The 21006-nt window shown below is 37.9% G+C and overlaps 4 protein-coding genes across 5 annotated transcripts; 3 read left to right on the top strand and 1 right to left on the bottom strand.

Annotated features, from left to right (window-relative positions):
• Positions 1-35: 35 nt before the first annotated feature.
• On the top strand, positions 36-16337 carry LOC110062969 (testis-expressed protein 47-like). Of its 2 annotated transcripts, XM_020769917.2 has the most exons (10): positions 36-155; positions 294-366; positions 2429-2532; positions 3642-3703; positions 9788-9830; positions 11102-11200; positions 13159-13218; positions 13852-13915; positions 15439-15534; positions 16160-16337. In XM_020769917.2, the coding sequence occupies exons 1-10, from the start codon at positions 57-59 to the stop codon at positions 16201-16203; spliced, it is 744 nt and encodes a 247-aa protein (XP_020625576.2). In that variant the 5' UTR covers positions 36-56; the 3' UTR covers positions 16204-16337. The 2 variants fall into 2 exon arrangements, with proteins under 2 accessions (XP_020625576.2, XP_089145857.1); XM_089289731.1 differs by lacking the exons at positions 9788-9830; positions 11102-11200; positions 13159-13218; ... (1 more) ...; positions 15439-15534; positions 16160-16337 and adding exons at positions 3968-3988; positions 4493-4741; positions 4945-5506.
• Positions 5588-6259, top strand: LOC110062971 (uncharacterized). The gene has a single exon (XM_020769919.2). The coding sequence runs from the start codon at positions 5588-5590 to the stop codon at positions 6191-6193; it is 606 nt and encodes a 201-aa protein (XP_020625578.2). The 3' UTR covers positions 6194-6259.
• On the bottom strand, positions 6335-7059 carry LOC110062973 (uncharacterized). Its single transcript, XM_020769922.2, has 2 exons — positions 6886-7059; positions 6335-6595 (listed from the first exon to the last, which is right to left on the bottom strand). Exons 1-2 carry the CDS (start codon positions 7057-7059, stop codon positions 6335-6337), a joined length of 435 nt encoding a protein of 144 aa, XP_020625581.1.
• Positions 16338-16471: 134 nt separating the features above from the next.
• Positions 16472-20849, top strand: LOC110062968 (beta-1 adrenergic receptor-like). Its single transcript, XM_020769916.2, has one exon. The coding sequence runs from the start codon at positions 18462-18464 to the stop codon at positions 19416-19418; it is 957 nt and encodes a 318-aa protein (XP_020625575.1). The 5' UTR covers positions 16472-18461; the 3' UTR covers positions 19419-20849.
• The last annotated feature ends 157 nt before the right edge of the window (positions 20850-21006 follow it).

Genomic DNA, 21006 nt, shown 5'->3' with positions numbered 1-21006 from the left:
ATTTGTTTACAAAGTTACTATGGAAACCCAGGTGACGAGAAGCGGGAGAAATAAAGATGGCGGCAAGTCCTGGTGGAGAGGAAGACTCGGTGTATGACACAGGAAGACTGTCATTATTTGATCTTATCTTAGAGAGAACCCGTGCCCAAAACAAGGTACAGTCTAACTATTGCTTCTTTTTGTTTGGTTTCGTCCGATTTTGCTTAAAAACGTATTTTTCTTTTTCTTATTTTAAGGAATATTTGCGGAAAAACAGTGGCAAAAATTTGACAATCTCTCTAATTTCTTTCCAGAAACAACTTGTCCATCGTCTAGTTTATGTGTCAAAAATCCGTCAGGACGTAAATGACAGAAAAGATATCGGAGGTAACTCCTTCACGCTGCAGTTCAGCTTACATACAACTGAAATTATACAGCAATTCAGAATACCAGCTCCTTGTTTCCTTGCTTTATAAATTTCCTTGCTTAACAATGTTCTGTAGTTAAACATTGTTCAAAACTATCTCTTTTTTGATTCTCTGAAAGCAAATTCCTGATTCCCATCTTGATTCTTCAAACGACGTGGTTTTTAAGACCATGCAGTCAGTTCTGCAGACCATACATGTAAGCTTAGTTGTACATGCAAACATGCTGTCACACTCATACCCTCATAACTGGTAGTCTTGAAAAGTTTGCCACACCTGGGTTTTTTTCTGTTGTTCTTGGACCTGGGGGACCTTTTTGCAACTCCCCTCTTGTAGTATTCACTCAATAGTAATCAGGATTATTTGGCACAGAGAGCATACAAACTTATAATCACATGTCAAACATGTCAAATTATGCTTATATGAGATTACGTTTCAAAATGTTCACCATCTTGGATTAAAAAAACTCTCACTAAAACAGAAATAAAAACCCTGGAGGAGCGGGGCGGGGGGGGGGGGGGGGGACTCTGACATAAGAAGGACGGGGATGCTCGGCATACCTTTTAGAGGTTAAAAAAGCATTTTTGGTACCTCTTGGTCAAGGTCAACAGTGGGAATTTTTGCGGTACCTTTTAGGGTATTGAGCTGAAAACAATATGACAGGAAATAATGTGTTGTTTTAGAATAGACTGTTTTTGATATATTAAAATTCAGCTTGGCAGTGAGGCTTAGAGGACGCAAACAAAGGACATTGAATGACCATGTTTATTCATTTCTTTTGTTTGTGTCCTCTAAGCCTCACTATCAAGCTGAATATTAATATATCGAAAGTGGCCTATTGGTACCTCTTAGGGTGAAAAAAATTTCAAGCTACACCCACAAAACAGGATCTTGGTACCTATTAGGTTTTTTTTTTTCAAACTTTCCGTCGAGTACCCCCATCCTTTTTATATGGGAGTTTCCCCCCGTGGAAAAAACACAGATCAGAAATAAGAAAGTTTGAAATCAGCACAGCCCCCTCATGCTTCCAGTCTGAAGAGAATGTCAGAGCACAATAAGATCTTGGCTACACCAGGGGTTTGATTAACATTTTCAGCAGGAGGGCAACTGGTTTTCACAGGCAGGCAAAACTATTGATGGGAACCTTTTTATAAGAAAAACTTTCCACTAGATGGTCAAACCAGCCAGGCAAAATCATCCTCATAGCCGGTCAATTTGCCACGGTGCCTGGCCCTTAATGAAACTCCTGGTATACTACAGTGCATTATGCACATTAATCAAATCTTCCCAAAGCTACACTGTACATGTAGTATGTACTAGCTCCTTTACAGGCTAGTTGCATAGAAACTGTATGGACCAAACTTGTGAATGTGCATGCCATACTTTTCAGACTGAATATTGCTTTAAAAGTCGTATCAGGGAGAAATGTTTCCCTTCTAAAGCATTTACAAGTACTAAGGCAACACATTTTCCAGTTTGCATCTGCCTAATATAAGTTGATGGCACAGGGGCAGTATCAGAGTGGTTGGTTTTATCCCAAGGGGGGGCGGGGGGAGGGGATACTCCCTTATATGGGCTATATAGGTATGTGCAGCCCTAAATGGTAGGGTTTTCAGCCATTTTGGTCATAAATAGGGTATCGATTTTGGCCATTTTGGTTATAAATAGGATATGGTTTTAGCACTCTAGTCTCAAATTGGGTATGTTTCTTAGAAGAAGCTACTTTTTCATCATTATCAATAAGACCGTCAACAAAAGCCCTTCATAACTTATGTTTAGGGCAACTGTGTCAGCTGTAACAGTCATAAATAGACTATCAAATTTTTGGTCAGATCATAAATAGGGTAGCAAAAATTGCAGATTTTGGTCATAAATAGGGTAAGAGTTTTGGGAAGTGGGCCACACACCCCTACCCAACTTTTCTGGAAGTACCCCTCTCCACTGGGGTTTTATCATATGCAACAAATATCAACTATAATCCATTTGATTCTAAGTTTTTAAAACAATTTTCTTTGTTTTTTTAGCTCACTATGAAAGACTTTTTAAGGAACTACAAACACAAGTCCATGCAGAAGCTGTCACAGGACTGCTTCTGATTTATCCTGTTCATATAATTCATGTTGTAGAGGTAAGAGTTCAAGCACAAATCTGTTTAGTGCCAAAGATGTGTGGGCTTAATGTGAAACACCTCTAGAATAATGGCAAAAATTATCAAGCATACAATCCATGACAAAAGCCTTGGGACACTTCATTGTATCACCAGCTAAAGCTTGTTGTATTCAGCATCCATCCCGATCCAAAATTGAGCAATGAGTCTTGTCAAGTGAACTGAGAAGAATCTGTCATTGGGCTGTATTTTGATAATTGTCTGAAGGACTTTGCTGGTTATTTGTGAATCATATTGAAAATAATTACTGCTGGTAAGAATAAATCAAGGCCTCTAGATTAAAGCATATATCTCAGATAAGACCCTGTTTGTGGTGATATTAGTTAATGCTCTTTATGAGATCTTGAAAGACCTAACAACGATCATGAAAGTTAATTAAAAGATCTTTCAAACAAACACAAGTGTTTTATATCTAGATCTTGGCAAAGATCCTTTCAAGGTCTTTGTAAGGATACTTCAAGATCCTAGAGGATTTGATGTGGATTTATTTAGATCTTATGTGGAGGTAAATTTTTTGCAGGATCTTGAAAGATCCTTTGGGATCACTGATTACCTTATGAAAGAATATTGGGAATCTTTGACAAGTCTTGAACATTCCTTGAGCCTTGAAGATATTTACCTGTAGTTTTGGGGGGAATTTTAAATGAAGAAACCTCAAAGGTCCTTGTGAAGATTCATATTTCATGAGGACAGCATGCATTAAACCTTCAGTGAGGGAGAACTTACAAATGTGATAGAGAGGCCTATCGACTGAATCTTTTGCAAACAGGCTGACCACTTTTAGATAACAACAAATCCACTTAAAGTTGTTTTCTAGCCTTGGCTGTTCCAGTGCACATGTGGTCACAGTCCTCCTTGCAGGTGCAGTGGCACATCCACTATAAACTGGACCTAATGTTTTGGGTCTACTAGAAGAGCTTACTAAAGTACAACAACATGTCAGCTAGCTTGAGTTTGGATCCAGTGAGTGGCAGTGAAATTGATTTTCGCTGTTCAGTTTTCAAGCTATTGGTTGGCTACACTAGTTGAGCTGTAAGTATGTTTAATAATTTGGTATAATTGTTTTGTAGACATCTTACAACATGCTCCTTAAAGTTATAGAAGATTTGGAAGAAGATGAACAGAGTATCAGGTAAGAAGAGAAAAATTGTTGAACAATACGTCTGGATTTGTGAAGACAGTGTTTAGGAAAATGTTACCCTTTTTGCTGCAACTTGGTCTAACTGTAAGTAAATATATAAAAGCAGTTGTGAAATTAAAGCCTGAAAAAAATTTAGGCTGAAATTTTATCAGGCTTTAATTTCACATCTGCTTGAAAATAAGGTGTGTGTATAACTGTGATGATCAATCTTGTCTTCATATTGGTCTAACTGTTTTTTTTTTTCCTCACCTTTAGGGACCGTTCATTTTTTATAAGGTAGGGGGGCTGGTGGGATTTGAGGGGGGGCCATGCGAAAAAAAATGGCTTTCAAGGGGGGACCATCCCAAAAAAATAAGGGAAAAAGGGGGGGTCATGTGAGATATTTTAGTAAAACTTTAAAATGGCATAATGTTTGAATATCAAAGAAATTGCTATAGAATAAACATAGAAGGCAGGATACAAATTTATTACAAACTTTCCTTCTGCTTTAAAAAAACGTTTGGCGACAAAAAGCATTTGTAGCTACTGAAAAGAAGTATTTAACACTGTTATTTTCGAATGCAACTTTCACCGGCACTCATCTTCATCTTTGCTGTCGTCGAGTTCTTTGTCGCTGCTTGTGCTGCTATGGGAGTCTCTTTCACCAATGCTGCAAGAAGCAGCAATAGAGTTCTAAAGTGTGGCGTCACGTTGCCATGGCGCTAAAAAATTCAGTTCTAAACAACTCAGATAATCTCTTCCGCGTGAGTCACGTAGTGTTTGTGTCCACTTTGTCTTCAGGTCAAAACGCTTATTAACCTGTGTTATATTACAAAAGTGGCCACGAAGAAGAACAGATGGTCAAAAGGTCAAGTACTATTTGAAAATTATCGCTTTTTGTCCAAAGAAATTTATCGGAACGGACACAATGGTGTACTGCTTTGCTCCGACGTGCAATCATTCATCAGAAAGCCACAATTGCAAGTTCTTTGCATTTCCAAACGATAAAAAGGAAAAAGACGAATACAAAAGATGGATCCGTCTGATAAGGTTTGTAACGGCACTTATAATTATCGTTTTGCTCAAAAGAACATCATAAATTTTTTTGCAATTTCCACTGACTCGGAATACTTAATCTATTTTAAAGAGCTTTAGGACTTCAGAGTTAGTTGAAATTTTGAAACGAATTTTGAGCTATTGAAATCTTTCCAAGTGTTTAGGATGAAGTTCTGTTATCTGTTTCTTTGAAATAGGAGGAAAGACAGAGAACCAAACAAGCATTCCAGAGTGTGCGGTTGTCATTTTATGGATGGAAATAAATTAAATGGGCCCACAATTTACGAAAGAAATCGAGATAAGATATTTCCTAGTGAAGGAGGACCACCAAAGAAAAAGAAAAAAGTAACAGCTAAAAAGAAGACTATGCAAGAAATGGTGGCTGAGGCAATCAGAGGATCTGAGCAGCAGTCCACTGATGACGACACCAAACAAGAAAGTTGCAACAAGACAACAAATGAGATAATACTGGAGGCAGAATTAAATCAAGCCAGGGAGGAACTTCAGGGCATGCAAGAAAAAGAAAGCTACGCACAAAAACACTACACAGTTTCGGGAGTGAGTGTAGAGGTTCTCAGAATGGAAACAGGGCTTCCGACAAAAGAAGTTTTTAACATTGTAGTACTTCACGCTTTAAGATTCAAAGATTGTATTGTTTATTATTCTGGTTGGAAAGTAGAGTCCAGTAATTTTGAGGACCAGATTTTCATTACTTTAATGAAACTAAGACAAAATTATACTAACCTGCACCTTGCGTAGCTTTTTAGTTGCAGTGTTGCAACAATAGCTATTGTCACCACTTTCGTCCATGTTTTGCATTCAATATTATTTCATGACATCATGACAACCATTCCATCCAGGGGAAAAAAAAATGTGTTATGTGCACCATCTTCTTTTTCAGAGTTTACTTCTTGTAGAATTGTCATTGATTGTACCGATGTGGAGATTGCAGTGCTGGGCTTAATGAGTCTGCAAAATGCTACTTATGCAAGCTACAGGGGTATGAACTCATTTAAAGTAATTGTCAGGGTCACACCAAATGCAGTAATAACTATTGTTAGCAAATCATACCCTGGGTCCATTTCTGACAAAGCAATAGTACAACAGTCAGGTCTGTTGAATCATCTTGTTGCAGGGGATATGGTTTTGGCCGACAAAGGCTTTCTTATCCATGACATTTTGCCAAATGATGTTTCTTTTAACATTCCACCTTTTTTGAATAATGGTGTTTTCACTGAAAGTGAAGCAAAGAAAACAAAATCCATTCCCAGAGCAGGGATCCATGTAGAGAGGGCGAATGCAAGGTTAAAGGATTTCAAAATTTTAACTTTCATCCCATCTTATTTAAGATGTTATGCTGATGTTATTTTTCAGTTATGTGCTGCACTGGTAAATTTACAATTTCCACTTATCAAAGAGGGGTGCAAGGGGACAGAGTTTGAGTAATCTGAGTACAAAAAGGATGTTTGCCTGTTATCAGTAAACAAATATAATGGTCATTATATGATAGAATTGAGTCAGTTGAATAACTCTTCTTCAATTATGTAACTATATATAAACACAGACATAAACAAAGTCAGGGTGCCACTATTTTGCAGACCGATCAGATTGAGTAGGGTTTCTTGATAAGCAGGAATACTGTTTTGTTGGAGGAAACATTTCTTCAACGGCTTGCCAAGAGAGTGGTGTATTTGCTTTGCGTTTCTTCCAGTTGCAGTCAACATCTGTCCGGCTGAGGTTGTAGATGCCGTGAATGAAAAATGCAGCCGCGTGGCTGCACTCGTTAAACTTCCCCCTTGGACACTCACACTCACTTGATCTTATGGCATGCTCATTATCTAAGCAAACCTAGCAAATCAGAAAAAAAGACGCGTGAGGGCATGAAAAGCAACTTTTAAAGACTTCTCCAAACGAACGAACAGTTCCATGCATTGAACGACCTAACACATCGATGTACATCGAACGACCTCAACAACAAAGCGTGTCAACGGCAAATTTTGTGCGTCTAGTTATTCCACAATTAAATTATTATGGAAAAGAACTGTTATTTACTTAAAAATCTCACTGAGAAGCATTTCAAGCAGCAAATAAATGAGAAGCACCTTCTGTAGTGAGTATTCTGGAACCATTCCACTCACTGTGACTTTGTAGACTTTGTTTCGCATGCTTGCGTGCACGTCTCCTCGTAAAATACACTGACTATAAGTAAATGACTCCACATGGCCTGATTTATAATGGTTTTCACCCTTCTTAATTGACTTCTGCTCTTCCCCGAAGGAAGAAATGAACAACGCGATCGAGAAGGCCGACATTTGGTATGCTGTCGGTCACGTTTTGGGCCTTTGTTTAGAACTGAGTTTTTTGGCACCATAGTAACATGACGTCATCGCTTTAGAACTCTATGCTTTCCATCAGGGTGTACTCCTCAGGGTACATGAAGGTGTAAACATAATCTCTGACTTCCTGCTCAAGGTTGGTGGTGATTCTGCTTCTTGCAGCATTGGTGAAATAATTCCCTTCCAAGAGCTGTGCGATGTATGGCCCATCTCTTCTAAATAACGACGTGGCAACATCCTCAACTTAAATACACTCTTCCGGGACGGCCATTCTAGGAGGGTACACAAGCCATTGTGGAAGATCATTTCCTAGCGGGTTTCCAACACAGATTCCATAAACTCGTTGGACATTGTTTTCAGTCCGCTTCCTCTTTCTTTCAGTTGACTTTCTGTGGTTTTCTTTTTTCCTTCTCCTTTTGTTGATGTGCTGTTTGAGTATGCCCTTGAATATGCTGTTTTAATTGCTCTTCTTATTTTCTAGTGCTTCCATGTCCTGCGTGACCTTCGTCAACTTAGCTTCTATACATTTGATCTGTTTTACATTAAAACTGTGGGCAAATTCTTCGCCCTGCTTTAAAGCAAGCCCATTGGACTGAAAGAGTGTGGAATCATGTTCCTTTACATCTTTCAATATGACATTCAACTTTTCCACCATTACTCTGTGCTCTCACCCAGAGAGCGTTGCTCTATTTGCAGATAAGTTTATTGTCAAATCAAAGTTTGTGGTGGATTGTCTTCAGCATCTTGAAGTGCTGGAATTTAAAAGGAAAAAGAGAGCAGAAGAAAAGGCAAAGTTAAGTAGGGACGCAAAAGATAAATCATATGAGGATTATCCTTGGACTGAGTTGTGCGAAGATCTAACCAAGCTTAAAAAGCTGCGTGTTCCAGAACTAAACAAGTACTTGAACCACCACGGGCTGAAGCAGCATTTGAAAAGCAGCAAGAGTGAGAAAGTAAAGGCAATTGTAAGACAATCATGCTTGCAGCAGAAGAGTCCTCTCAGAGCTGCTAACCAACACTGGGAAATGCCAGGACATTGACACAAAATGACAACAGAGCAAGTGCTGACAGCAGTGAAATGGATGAAAGTGACAATGATGAGTACGACAGTGATGCCATTGACTCTAGGGGAGAAGATGACTCAGGTGACGTCATTCTTGCATTCATCAATTCAGATGAGGAAGATGCCAATGAGAGGCTAAATGCCACACGCTCAGGGCGAGCCATAACTAGGACATCCGAAATTGACTTCTCTTTCTTTTGATTTGTTTTTTAAACAACAGTTCTCTGTAGTATAGGGATTGTAAATATTGTCTTCATAATGAGCACAATAACGTGAAGTAGGGGGATAATAGAGAAATATTAAAAAAGTTGAAATCTAGAAATTGTTTGTTTACTTTTTTGGGGGGGGTCATCCCAAAAAATGACCGCTATAAGGAGGGGGGGGCATGTGAACAGATTGGTAAGCTGAGGGGGGTCATTTGATTTTCAAATGGTGCTTCCCAAATCCCACCAGCCCCCCCTCCCTCGTAAAAAATGAATGGTCCCTTAACTCCAAAAAATCTCTTAGGTAAGTGATATTAATAAGAATAATTAAAAGGAATGTCAGTCTTTTTTGTCTAAACTCACATCTTCCACTTTTTTACTCTTCTAAGTACTTCTTTTCATTGCTTGGAGTGATTTTCAGGCCATCAGAAGTCATAAAATCAAGGTCTGTGGCTCACTTACAGTAGTGCAAAGAAATGAACCGTCAGTTTTTACAAATCAAGTCATATATGGAAATGATAAGAAAACGCTCGGTTTTCACTCCAGATACATCAGAACTTTTTAGGTTGACGGTTATTCAAGATGCTCATGATTGGCCTTCCATGGTAATTCAGGTTACCATAATAATTCTTGGGACAGAATGTTGAAAGTGATCATGAAATATTTGGACAGATAAATGAGAAATATTGGCAGCTATTCTAGATGTTTGTGTTTGGCCCTTGCAGGTCATTCAGTCTTGTTCATGACTGTGACTGGATTTATGTTAAATTCCTTATCTCCTTTTTAAAATTATAGACTTTGTCTTTATCTTGGTTCATAAAAAACGCAACACAAAGCAAAAACCTGGTTGAGTAGGGTGAATAGGTTTTGGGATCAACGAATTTGGCCTTGAAAAGCACATGGATTGTGGATTTTTGTGGTAAATCAAGCAGATTCGTGGATTTTGAAAACACAGTGGATCGTGGATCAGCTGTGAATTTTGGCACAGATTCCGGATTGTGCCTGTCTTGATATTCAAATCTTGGGTCCTAAACGAAATATGGATCATAGATCTTTCTTCAGCCTTGGTCGGTATGTTAATGAGTTCATCCAAATTATTTCTTTTTTCAAATGAAGCTCATTTAAACTCCAGTGTGAGTTTTTTATTGGAATTGTACTGTGTTAAAGTCATCAAGCATATTGCCTTCTTTACTATTTGTGCGAAATTAACACTGGTATTCACATTTACCAGTTTACCGTTGAAATTTTACTCTTCTGTTTCCAGATGTTGTTGTGGTTTCGGATTTGAACAAAAATATTGGCAGATCAATGGATTTGTTGAAAAAAAAGCATGGATCGGCGGATTTGCATACCCCCTATTCACCCCCCTCCTGGTTAATAGCCAGGCATCTTAACCTCATGTGTGGTTAATAACTGAATGTGATGTGTTTGTTTGCAGTGGTATGCTACTGAACACAAAAATACTTGTTTGTACTGGTGATGTATCCTTTGATATGTATGCAATAAATGTCTCAGCTCCTATGAATTATCTTAAATAACCATTATTTTTTTTTCCTCAATTCATAAGTGGGCAGAATTCAACAAATCTTGCAATCTGACTGGTTCTGGGAGTGGGTGGAATTTTCCCATCCAGCCCGCTCACAGCAGGCAGAATCATTGTGTTAGCAGTAATCATCAACCTTTAGCTTTTTTACACTTCCATTGACGATTAATTAATGCGAGTTTATCTCTATTCACTTTCAAAAGGCAAGGAAAGTCACTAAGAAAATTCAATAGAGTGTTTTGAAGTTGTTAGAGTTTGTTTGGTTGTTTGTAGCTTGGCGCTGTAATGGCACGTAATCCTATGTTTCTCTTGCCATAAAATGTGAAGTAAAAAAAGAAATAATTTCAGTTGAGTTTACCTCTCTGATCATTGCTTTAAGAATATTTTCCAGTAAAAAAAAGTCTGATTTCAAGTGATTCTCACTGACTGGCAAATTGTTTTTGTAGTTCAACTTCAAACTTTACACAAAGTTTTACACCAGAAAAACAATTTTGGAGAACTTGACTGGTGAACTAATTAATGCAACTAACATGAAGAAGTTTGAAATAAATTTGCTCTTTAGTACATCTTTCTTTGTCTAGCATCTGAGTTACTTGCTCGTTGTGAAGATTTTTAAAAATCGCTAGTTGACAGCTGATTCAATGATGAAGTTGTGTAATTAAACCCATTTGTAATTAAAACCAATCTACGGCAGGAAAAAATAAACATGTTATTTTCTGGCTTAGGGTTGGTCCGTATAGTGAAAAACTGTGACCTCAGGCTTGAAAATGCTTCCTGAGGCAGCACTATATGTACTGACCCTAAGCCAGAAAATAACATGTATTTATACTAATCTAGTTATGATATTAAATATAATTTGGATCCATACTCTCCCACAGCCCTGTTTACCTGGCTGCAGAGAATGATAAAAATTACTTATTAGCTGAATGTTAGTAGTTGGTCCAAAAGTGTAGCAGCTCTCGTAAGCTGCTAAATTGTTTTATTATTGTAGCAGCTGTCATTGTTTTAGGGCTAGAGGCTTTGTTTCTGTTGTTTGTTGTATTGCCATTCATGTGGGGCCTTATGAGAGCTGCTACCTACTGGTCATGCTTGGTGATACCTCATTATTGCTATACTGATGTGAAGTATGTATGAAATAATTCATAGTTGAACTGCGGTTGTAGATGAAAGTTACTGACCATCGTAAAAGGTAAACCTTAACCTATCAAGCTAAACAATCGTTTATTTGGACAGTGGAGTTTTAGAACTCTCAACCTTGCTGTATCGAGGATGCAAGAGTTTACTACAAATGAACCTATAGATGTTGTGGTTAGTAGTCAGAATTATATGTTATCTGCATTTGTCACCTTATAGTGACAAATCGTAGACATCCTTTTAGGATTGTGTACAAGCTCATGGGAGGTGCCTATTTGATTAAGGGAGTCCACCATTTATGGGAGGTATCCAGTTATTGGAAATGTCCAGTTACCGCTATGTGAGGTGTCCAGTAAGGGGAGGTGTTCAGTTACATGAGATGTCCAGTTATGTGAGGTGTCTAGTTATGTGAGGTGTCCAGTAATGGGAGACATTCAGTTATGTGAGGTGTCCAGTAATGAGAGTTGTCCAGTTATGTGAGTTCTCTTGTTATGTGAGGTGTCCAGTTATAGAAGGCATCTAGTTATAGGAGGTGTCCAGTTATGTGAGGTGTCCAGTAATGGGAGGTGTCCAGTAATGGGAGACATTCAGTTATGTGAGGTGTCCAGTAATGAGAGGTGTCCAGTCATGGGAGGTGTCCTGTTATGTAAGGTGTCCAGTTATAGGAGGTATCTAGTTATAGGAGGTGTCCAGTTACATGAGATGTCCAGTTATGTGAGGTGTCCAGTAATGGGAGACATTCAGTTATGTGAGGTGTCCAGTAATGAGAGGTATCCAGTAATGAGAGGTATCCAGTAATGAGAGGTGTCCAGTCATGTGAGTTCTCTTGTTATGTGAGGTGTCCAGTTATAGGAGGCATCTAGTTATAGGAGGTGTCCGGTTATTTGAGGTGTCCAGTAATGGGAGGTGTCCAGTAATGGGAGACATTCAATTATGTGAGGTGTCCAGTAATGAGAGGTGTCCAGTCATGGGAGGTGTCCCGTTATGTAAGGTGTCCAGTTATAGGAGGCATCTAGTTATAGGAGGTGTCCAGTTATATGAGATGTCCAGTTATGTGAGGTGTCCAGTTATGTGAGGTGTCCAGTAATGGGAGACATTCAGTTATGTGAGGTGTCCAGTAATGAGAGGTGTCCAGTCATGGGAGGTGTCCTGTTATGTAAGGTGTCCAGTTATAGGAGGTGTCTAGTTATAGGAGGTGTCCAGTTATGAGAGGTGTCCAGTTATGGGAGGTGCCCAGTGATGAGAAGTGTCCAATTATGTAATGTGTCCAGTTATAGGAGGTGTGCAGTTGGGGTAGGTGTCCAGTTATATAAGTATTTATTTATGGGACCTGTCCAGTTATGAGAGGTACCTGGCACTTTTAGGAGGTGTCCATTAAAGGGAGGTACCAATTTATAGGAGACATCCAGTGATGGATGGGAGATATCCACTTACTGGAGGTGTCCACTCATGAGAGGGATTAGTTTGTGTAAGCTGTTCATTCAACAATCATTCTTTGCTTAATAGTAGGCATGTACATGTAGCTAGAAAAGTAGAAAAATGGTCCATAATATCCAAATTTTACTTGTTGGATGGTTGCCCTTTTGTGTAAATGTAATGCTTCTTTCAACAATTGCCAGATGCTATTTCATAACTTTTTTTGTGTAATAACTTGACAACTGCTCTAAAATAGCCTCATTTTATGTTGGTTATGGACCCATTTTTATTGGCAGCCACCTGTTTCAGTGGATGTTGGAGGTGGAATTCTTACTAGTCCTGTGTAGTTGATTGACACATGTACCTGTCACCAATGTAGATGTGTTAGAGATTGTTGTCTTTTTCATGGTATGATGCTGGAAAGCAGCCCTTCTACTTTAACTCTGAAGTGTAATGTTGAATGTCTTTAGTTTTTATTTACTATATATCACCACACTGGAATCCCAATTTTTCAATCCCTGAACTTTTCAAACCTTTGATATTTCAAATCAATGCCATTTCCTGTAGTGGTTCAAAATTCAAGATTGCACTGAACATATTTTAAGACATCCACTGGTACTGGAAACCTTTGATGTCATATTATCACTGTTATAAAATAGTATCTGCATTAGGTATAATTTATGCATTTCGTAGTTAACTTCTTGTTGCCTTTTCAGGTCACAGAAGCTCTGACACTTGTCATCAAACTAGCAGAATATTTGGCAAAACTCCCAAAGGTCAGAATGTAAAGAAATATCTCATCACAATGAGAGACCTCATTGTCACATCATCATCATTTTATAGTGTTTTGTAGTATTATTATTTTTTTTAGTTTCCAATTATTGCTATTCCATTTTAACCTTTATGACCTATGAAATATTTATATCTTTGTCATCTTCTAAAAATACCAGGATTTTTTTGTTTTTTCTTCTGTTTTATTCTGACAGCCAAACCTATATCGGTAGATTCTGTATTTAGCAGGCAATATAGTAACCTGTCAAGTGGACACTAGCTAGCCAATGTCCCAAAACGTTGTCTCCTTATTCTCTGAAATTGCAGCTCAAGTGGGCACCTCTATCAAGTAAATGTAGTTGCAGACACCAGCAAAGTGGCTGAAGAGGTCATTTGATATATTTAAAACCTGTATAAAAACACTGAGAAAAAGAAAGAAGAATCAATGTATAGTGTACGAGTCAGACTAATGCAGAAGTATCCAACATGAGAATGGCATTTAACACAACATTAACATGTTTTAACGAAGCATATTTTAAGCTGAAACCTCATCTCAGAAGCATTCTCCCAGGGTGTCCATTGAGTAAGGTATGGCTGTCTTCTCAAATGTTCAGCATGATCTTTCTTTGTGCTTACAGATTAGCCTTACAAACACCATGGATCAATTACCTGAAAAAGTACCAGACCTCTTAGTGAGACAAGGTAAACCTGATCAGTTATATGAGATAATTTTTGAAGAATGAGTTTATTCATTAAGTGTGTAGTTTGTGGGGGGATGTTACACCCTGCTCATCACCTGATACATCCTGGTGCAAAACCATTATTTCTTTCCATTGTATCAGCAATACGTGCAGGCAACAATGTATTTTGATCAATGTTATTTTTTAGCAAGAGTTAATAAGGTGGTTTCATGCTGTCTAGTCTTAAGCTTGTTGTGTTTACTCAAACCACTCAAATAAATGAAATTGTTTCACAACATTTTAAAAACATTTTATTTGCAAGCTGGAATACTTTTCGATACTAACCTGGTCCCTCAACACCAGGTCAGAATACATGTACCCCTACATCTTTGTGTGTGTGTTAGCATGCTCACAACGTACAGTTAGTTGGGGAGCAGTGGGAAGAACGGCCTCAGGAGATGCCCCTAATCCCTCCCCTTTTTGAGCCATTCTTCGTGCCACTCCCCAACTAACTGCACACAGCTCTGTCAGCCTCATTATTCCACTCAGTTTTGAACTTTCTGTCGTCATAAGTTGTTCAATCCAGCATCAGTGAATGAGACAGCAGGAAGTTGTCTAAGTTATTACCTATGCAAATTATGGCTCCGTGGTTTTCCTGTCAACTTTTCAAACTTTCTGAATATTAAAAATATAATATATTTATGTTTGCCATATTTTTGGTTTTTATGATTCATTTTTAACAGAGCTATTCAATTAGGTGATAAAAATTGCTTTATTTTGCTTATGCCACCTGCCCAACAAAATCAAAATCCAAAACCAATTCCATTTCGGTTAGCCGCGTTTTCCCGCGCTTGGCGCCAATTACATGCGTTAAGATTGCGTTAACTCGCGTGTTAACTGTTTGCTTATGCCTGCGTGGTACTGTAGTGGGTTCCAGTTCACATTTCATTGTGTTGTTGAGAGCGATTTTTAACTGAGTGTCGAAAGTAATCCGTAATTGTTTCGATTTTACATTACTACGCTCTGTGATTGGTTCATTGGAACAATACACACCACCTATTGAACCAATCAGATGCAAAATCGAAACCAATCGCACTTTGGTCACGTGCTTTTTCCCTCGTTTGGGCTTATTACATGCATTTGCATCGAGTTTTTCATTGGTTCTTTGTGTTCCTTCGTTTCTTGTACTTGGTCGTTGTCATTGCTTTGGTTTTGGTTTCACGAAACACAAATGAAAACCGCTCCAAATATACATGTTTACGTTAACTTTGATTGGTTATTTGTTTGGTGCTGGTTATTATGAACTCATTAAAAAAATTGTGTAAAGTATTTGCATAGGAAAGGAAATACTTGAGAACAAAGGAAATACTTGAGAACAAACAATGCAAGCCTAGGAACAAATTAAAAATAAAGAGGAAGATAAGAAACAATTTGGTGTACTTTTAATTCTGTGAAGCTGGAAGAGCAACAACACATAGAGACAGATGTTGGAATTTCAAGCTTAAATGAAATTTCTAACAGGCTTTCTATTTTGTATCCACTCAGATCTGATCGAGTACATTTTGAATTCTCAAGAGCTCAACACGCCCACGCTGTACCTTAAACGGTACACAACACCAGTGGATATTGTACTGGAAAGTGGTAAGACATTGATGTCTCCTCGTCTAATTTACTGAAAGTGGGCACAATGTAGCACCATGGCGGTCCACCGAGTCGCCTTTTTCGTTTTACGTGCATTTGTCAGGAAGGGATTCAAAATACGTACTGTCATTTGTATCTAGGTAATCAAATAATTTCGAGTGCAATTTAAAATAAATGAGCGCAAGTAAAAAACCAAATCGCAAATTGCACCAGAAAAGCAATTTTCCTGCTTGTTAATAAACGGCCACCTGTCTACATCGTTTTGGCGAGGTTCGACAGTACATGCAATTAATTTCAACTTTCGTCACTCAATTTTAACTTTCTGCATTGTTTGGAATTAATTGACGTGCTCTCAGCTAATCGGCATGCTGAACGTTTTGCAGTTATATTATGAATGGAGAAATGAAATTAAGACAGTGTGCGATCTCTAGTAAATGCACAATTTTGCAATGGAATTTTTCCAGCATGATTCGGACGATATTTGCACCCTTTAACTGAAAATGACGGAGAAACTGTTAATGATCTATGCTGGCTGTCTTTTGAGTTATCATAACGTGATTTTGATTATTAAACGCGTGTTTAAAACCCACTAATCTTTTCCTTTAACATGCTTGTTTTTCAACAGAAATGGCGTGGCCTATGCAGACGCGACTATTTCCATTGAGTTAGCATTGAGTTAGCGTTGTACGTGAAGGATTGTATTTGTTGATGTATTCTGTAAATTGTCACGTGTAAATAAATCTCTGTGTTCTGATGTTCACATTGAGGTATTCAAATACAGATTCAGGAGCAGGCTGAAAATATATTGTTGTGCTAGATGTTTTTTCCTCTTCGAATATTTTTCGCCGCCATGTTAACTTGCTATTATGTGAGTGTTTGGAACATCTTGTTTCATCAGTAGTATTCCAGTTTCGTGACAACTTAATTGCGAGATTTAGAAGGGCGATATTTCGCGATAACTTTTTTCTCGCAACCTCAAATTGTCAAATTTTCGCAATTTTTAATTAAATATTGCGACAACCGCGAAAATACCAAATTGGTCTGTTGACATGCATTGAGGAAGGGCTTTGTACAGAGCATTTTCGTGAGCCGTGACTTGTGATATATTTGAAGGCGATCTTCGTGAAACGTGATTTGCTAAGTCGCCGCGGGTCTTGCTTTTCCACGTTTATTCAGTGCCCGTGAATTGAGGGAGAGTGGAGTTTTCAATTCGTCGTTTTTTAGCCACTAAATATGTCGTAAGAGATGACGAACTAGATTTTTTTTATCATCAAACGTGACCTAGGTTCCCCATACTTCTCTTTAACAACTTCCGAAAACAGGTAATACTGAAAAATCGTTCATAGTTTATGATGACTCCAGTTGTCTTACTTACGCTCTCACACGGCTTTAACTATACAAGTACGTGCCTTTATTTTCCATGGAGTCATTTACGTTTCTTAGTAAAACCGTTTGAGTTGTCATGGGCATGATAAATTACAATAAGCGGTCATGTAATTCATAATGTAATATGTTCTTCGCGTTCTGATTTGAATTTATCTGACGTTCAAAACGAAGTATAAAAATGACAGTTTTTTCCCTCACTGTATACTTGGCACGTGTTGACACAACATAAGTTACATTGGATGATATTGTATCAGCCACATTGCTTTGTAATCGTTTTTTCAAAGAATCATCCTCAAGAGCACTGATGGGCATTTTATTGAAATCAATTCAAGCAAAGTTTAGCAGTTATAGCATCGTTTCACTATTTGGGAGGGATTTGTTAAGTTCAGTTCGGTTTTCTTAAGTGATAACAAATATACTAACTACATAGACGCTAATATGACGGTCTCAAAACCAATTAGTTTTAATTCAATACTTACACGGACGCATAAAAACTAACTTTTGCGGCTTAGAAAGAGTGGGGAGGTAAAACTCGTTAAAAACATTCTTTTTAAAGGAATACCGAGACTTGACGAAATTTCTGGAATTTCACAAACGAAGAGAAAAGGAAGAAAAACAAATATGTTAGTGAATAGTTGTAATGTCGACACATTGTCATGAACTAAAATCTACGCTTTCATATACAAACAAGAAAATTAAACATTGATAGCTAAAATCTAGTCTGAAATAGATAACATTTCCACATTTTTAAAGCCATTCCAAATAGTCGTCTTTAAAATGACGCAGTTTTTTGTAATTGTGTACACTAGCGATGAAACTCTGTCAGTTTAAGAACGGATCCACTCTTGAAAGCGATTTTAATACGGCGCATTTGAATAGCGCCCTAGTTTCGATGGCCGCTGTATGAGTGGAGGGAGTGATAAACATCCAACGCGAACCTCGGTTTCAACTGAAACCGCGTTCGTTTTACGTAAATTCGAGCTCACACACCTGGATAGCAAAACATAGCGAAAAACTAACATTTGCTGTTAACTTATCATGGCTTTTTGAAAAGGAAGCGCAGATTTACGGAAAACAAGCTAAACGAAAAAAATTGAAGAAAGGTTTGTCAAAAAGGCAAAAAGAAATGTCAACGTTTACGAAAACTGATAACATCTAGAACTGTCGAAAATATATATTATATATTTTGAACTAATTCCATTTTGCCGTTTCGTAAATTGTCATTGTTCAATGTTTGAACAAGTTTGTCGCGCTTTGAAGATTTATCGTTGCGGGGTACTTGCTTTGATGAAATTCGTTTCCGATATGACTGTTTATTTAGTTTATGGTAATTTTTGATATTTCATCATTAAATAAGCGTCACTTAACTTATGTGTCATGCTTTAAACAAACAGCACATAATCATGACACATCCGAACATCCCCCAGTTTCAGCATAAAAGCAAACGGTGTTGGGATATTTGACTGCATGTCTTGCGGAGCATTTTAAAGTCATAGTGATAATATATATCAGAATACGCCCGTGAACAATTTCGAACCTCTATGATGGCAAATTGTTCTTCAAACCAAAGTGACCCAGAAAGCTGTAACATTTCTTTCTTTTGCCGTCACGATCCTTCACTTCTTCTTCAAGTACCGAAGAATCTCTACTACACCTACATCGTAACAGCGACCTTCAACGCGCTATTTTCATTAACAGCATTTCTTGGAAATGCTCTTGTCCTGACAGCTTTGGTAAGAACCCGCCTCCTACACTCGCCTTCTAAAGCGCTGCTCCGAAGCCTGGCATTGTCGGATCTTTGTGTTGGTTTGTTCGTACAACCCGTGTACATTGCTTACTGCTTGTCTGGCGTCGTGGGAAACGGCTGGGTTCGTTGTGCGTCGTGGATCGTTTATCCCGTACTCAGCGACTACTTTATCGCTGTGTCTTTCTTCACCATGATTGCCATAAGTATCGATAGATACTTGGCATTACATCTTCGCTCGCGTTATCGCTCAGCTGTAACAATAAGGAAGGCAAACATCACGGTTCTGACGCTGTGGATTACAAGTTTGATTTTCCCAATCACGCGCTTGGTAAAAGGAAACCTCTCGGTTGCTTTATCCATTGCCTTTTTTGCGTTATTTGTGCTGATACCAACTTTTACACACTTAAAAATTCATCGCATGTTACAGAACCAAGGGAGACAAGTTTCAAACCAATTTTTCCTACACCGCGAGGAAAGCTACCTTTCAATTAACAAATACAAGAAATCCGTTTCTGCAATGCGTTACATCTATATTGCGTTAATGTTATGTTATATTCCCATCACTTTTGTAGCCGTTCTATATATCAAGAATGATTCGACTATGCGGAAGTATCTCTTGCCAGTGGGACATTTTGCGACCACGCTGCTGTTCTTTAACTCTTCTTTAAACCCAGTTTTGTATTGTGTTCAGATCAGGCAGGTTAGAGGAGCCATGTGGAACCTTGTAAATAACTTGATTCCTTGCTGTTAGGTTTTGATGATACAGAACGTGCCAACTAGGGTAGGCTAATACTGACAAATATATGATTAAATAATTAGGGACAGTAACAGCGACATGTAGAAACACACTGAATGATGGTCATGGCAACCTTGAATGACATTTCCTGAAAATCTCTATTGAAGTCACCAGTTCTTTCCTCTTTGTAGTGAAGTTGTGTCCAGAGGAAGTTGTAAATATTCTAAGACTCTAATATAAGAACATTAAACAACGCCGGAAAATAACCTTTCTCTCTGCTAAAAACTTCATTACGCCAGTGTTAAACTTTGAAGAATTTTCCGAGTTTTCTCATAAACGTTTAAACAAAAATCGTGATTTTTTTTAGGGTGCTATAGTGGCGAAACATTTAACCAATAGAAAAAATTAAAACTCCAATCACTTACCGTGTAGCACTAAATTTTTGCGTGTTCTAATTTTTGCGATTTTTGCCGTTTTTTCCACGATCCGCAATAAAAGTTCGCGCACAAAAAATTCCCGCAAAAATTTACTCCAGTGACGAAATTATACATAAAAATATCACAAGTGGAATCTTGTTGCTGCCATTTATTTAAAACGACTTTTTGTTCAGAAACAAACCGATGAAAAGAGAAACAAAACGTTCAGAAATAAAAAAGGTTTACAGGAAAGAATCGTCTGAAGGTACTCCATTGAGAAGAGCATCTACAATTCCGCACAAGAGCACGATGTAATTGTGATAGAGTGAAATTGATTACTGGATTACTGTGTTTTACATCTCTACGTGTTTTCTCACTTGTCAATTGCATGAAATTTTCGTAATTTCAGTCAAAGGCGACTTTCCTAAAGCCGCAAAAATTAGTACCCAGCAAGAAAAACCAGTTTTTTTACGATCGCAAAAATTAGTTCCCGCAGAATACAACAAATCGCCAATTCGCAAAAATAAACACCCACAAAAATTTAGTGTCGCACGTTATATTCACAGTAACCTGTAAACTTTGAGTTTGTCATGGATCATCAGCCATGTTTTGGACGTTAAAAAAGCGAAATAAAACATAACCACCCAAAGTTTGGAACACTGAAAAATTTAAAGGTTCACGGGCAACACAAACAAGAAAAATCAGCAAAATAGAAGCAACCAAGAAGAATTAAAGTGTTTCAGATTTGCTAAATTGGATAAATAATGACGACAAATGACTGTCCTTTATGGGCACTTAAAGAAATGGTAGCTTTTAACCTCCTGTTGGATAACTCGACATTCTTATATTAACAAAAATATATAATTTTACCGTAATAAACAAAGCTTTCGTAATACTTATTGTGTTTAATCAAGGGAAAATTAAGCTCTCTTGATTTTCTTTATGTTTTCATTCGCTTTTGTTAGAAAACTGACAGATTTTAAGTGTTTTCCGGCGCTGTAAGAAAATAAAGACATATTGTGAGGCCCTCTATTGTAAACCATATATATGTCACTTCTCAAAATTTGCCTTAGCAGCTTCACTCGACAATCTGTGATCTTCTTTTCGCGAAATTTTAGTAAAGGAAGGAGAAAAGACATCTTTTAACTTGTTTGCCTTCCTCTACCGCCTTCTCTCCATCCTTTGGG

This window comes from Orbicella faveolata, unplaced genomic scaffold, assembly GCF_042242905.1.
Source record: "Orbicella faveolata isolate gen_17 unplaced genomic scaffold, um_ofav_v1 contig_2, whole genome shotgun sequence".
NCBI classification, from domain to species: domain Eukaryota; kingdom Metazoa; phylum Cnidaria; class Anthozoa; order Scleractinia; family Merulinidae; genus Orbicella; species Orbicella faveolata.
This window is presented reverse-complemented; position numbering and strand designations above follow the sequence as displayed.

Excerpts from the sequence above, each read along its gene's own strand:
- LOC110062971 (XM_020769919.2), top strand. The coding sequence starts at position 5,588 with ATGACAACCATTCCATCCAGGGGAAAAAAAAATGTGTTATGTGCACCA.
- LOC110062969 (XM_089289731.1), top strand. The coding sequence starts at position 57 with ATGGCGGCAAGTCCTGGTGGAGAGGAAGACTCGGTGTATGACACAGGA. Across the intron at positions 367-2,428 it reads TGACAGAAAAGATATCGGAG|CTCACTATGAAAGACTTTTT; the intron begins GTAACTCCTTCA and ends TTGTTTTTTTAG. Across the intron at positions 4,742-4,944 it reads AGATGGATCCGTCTGATAAG|GAGGAAAGACAGAGAACCAA; the intron begins GTTTGTAACGGC and ends TCTTTGAAATAG.
- LOC110062968 (XM_020769916.2), top strand. The coding sequence starts at position 18,462 with ATGATGGCAAATTGTTCTTCAAACCAAAGTGACCCAGAAAGCTGTAAC.
- LOC110062973 (XM_020769922.2), bottom strand. The coding sequence starts at position 7,059 with ATGTCGGCCTTCTCGATCGCGTTGTTCATTTCTTCCTTCGGGGAAGAG. Across the intron at positions 6,596-6,885 it reads ACAAAGTCTACAAAGTCACA|GTTTGCTTAGATAATGAGCA; the intron begins GTGAGTGGAATG and ends CTGATTTGCTAG.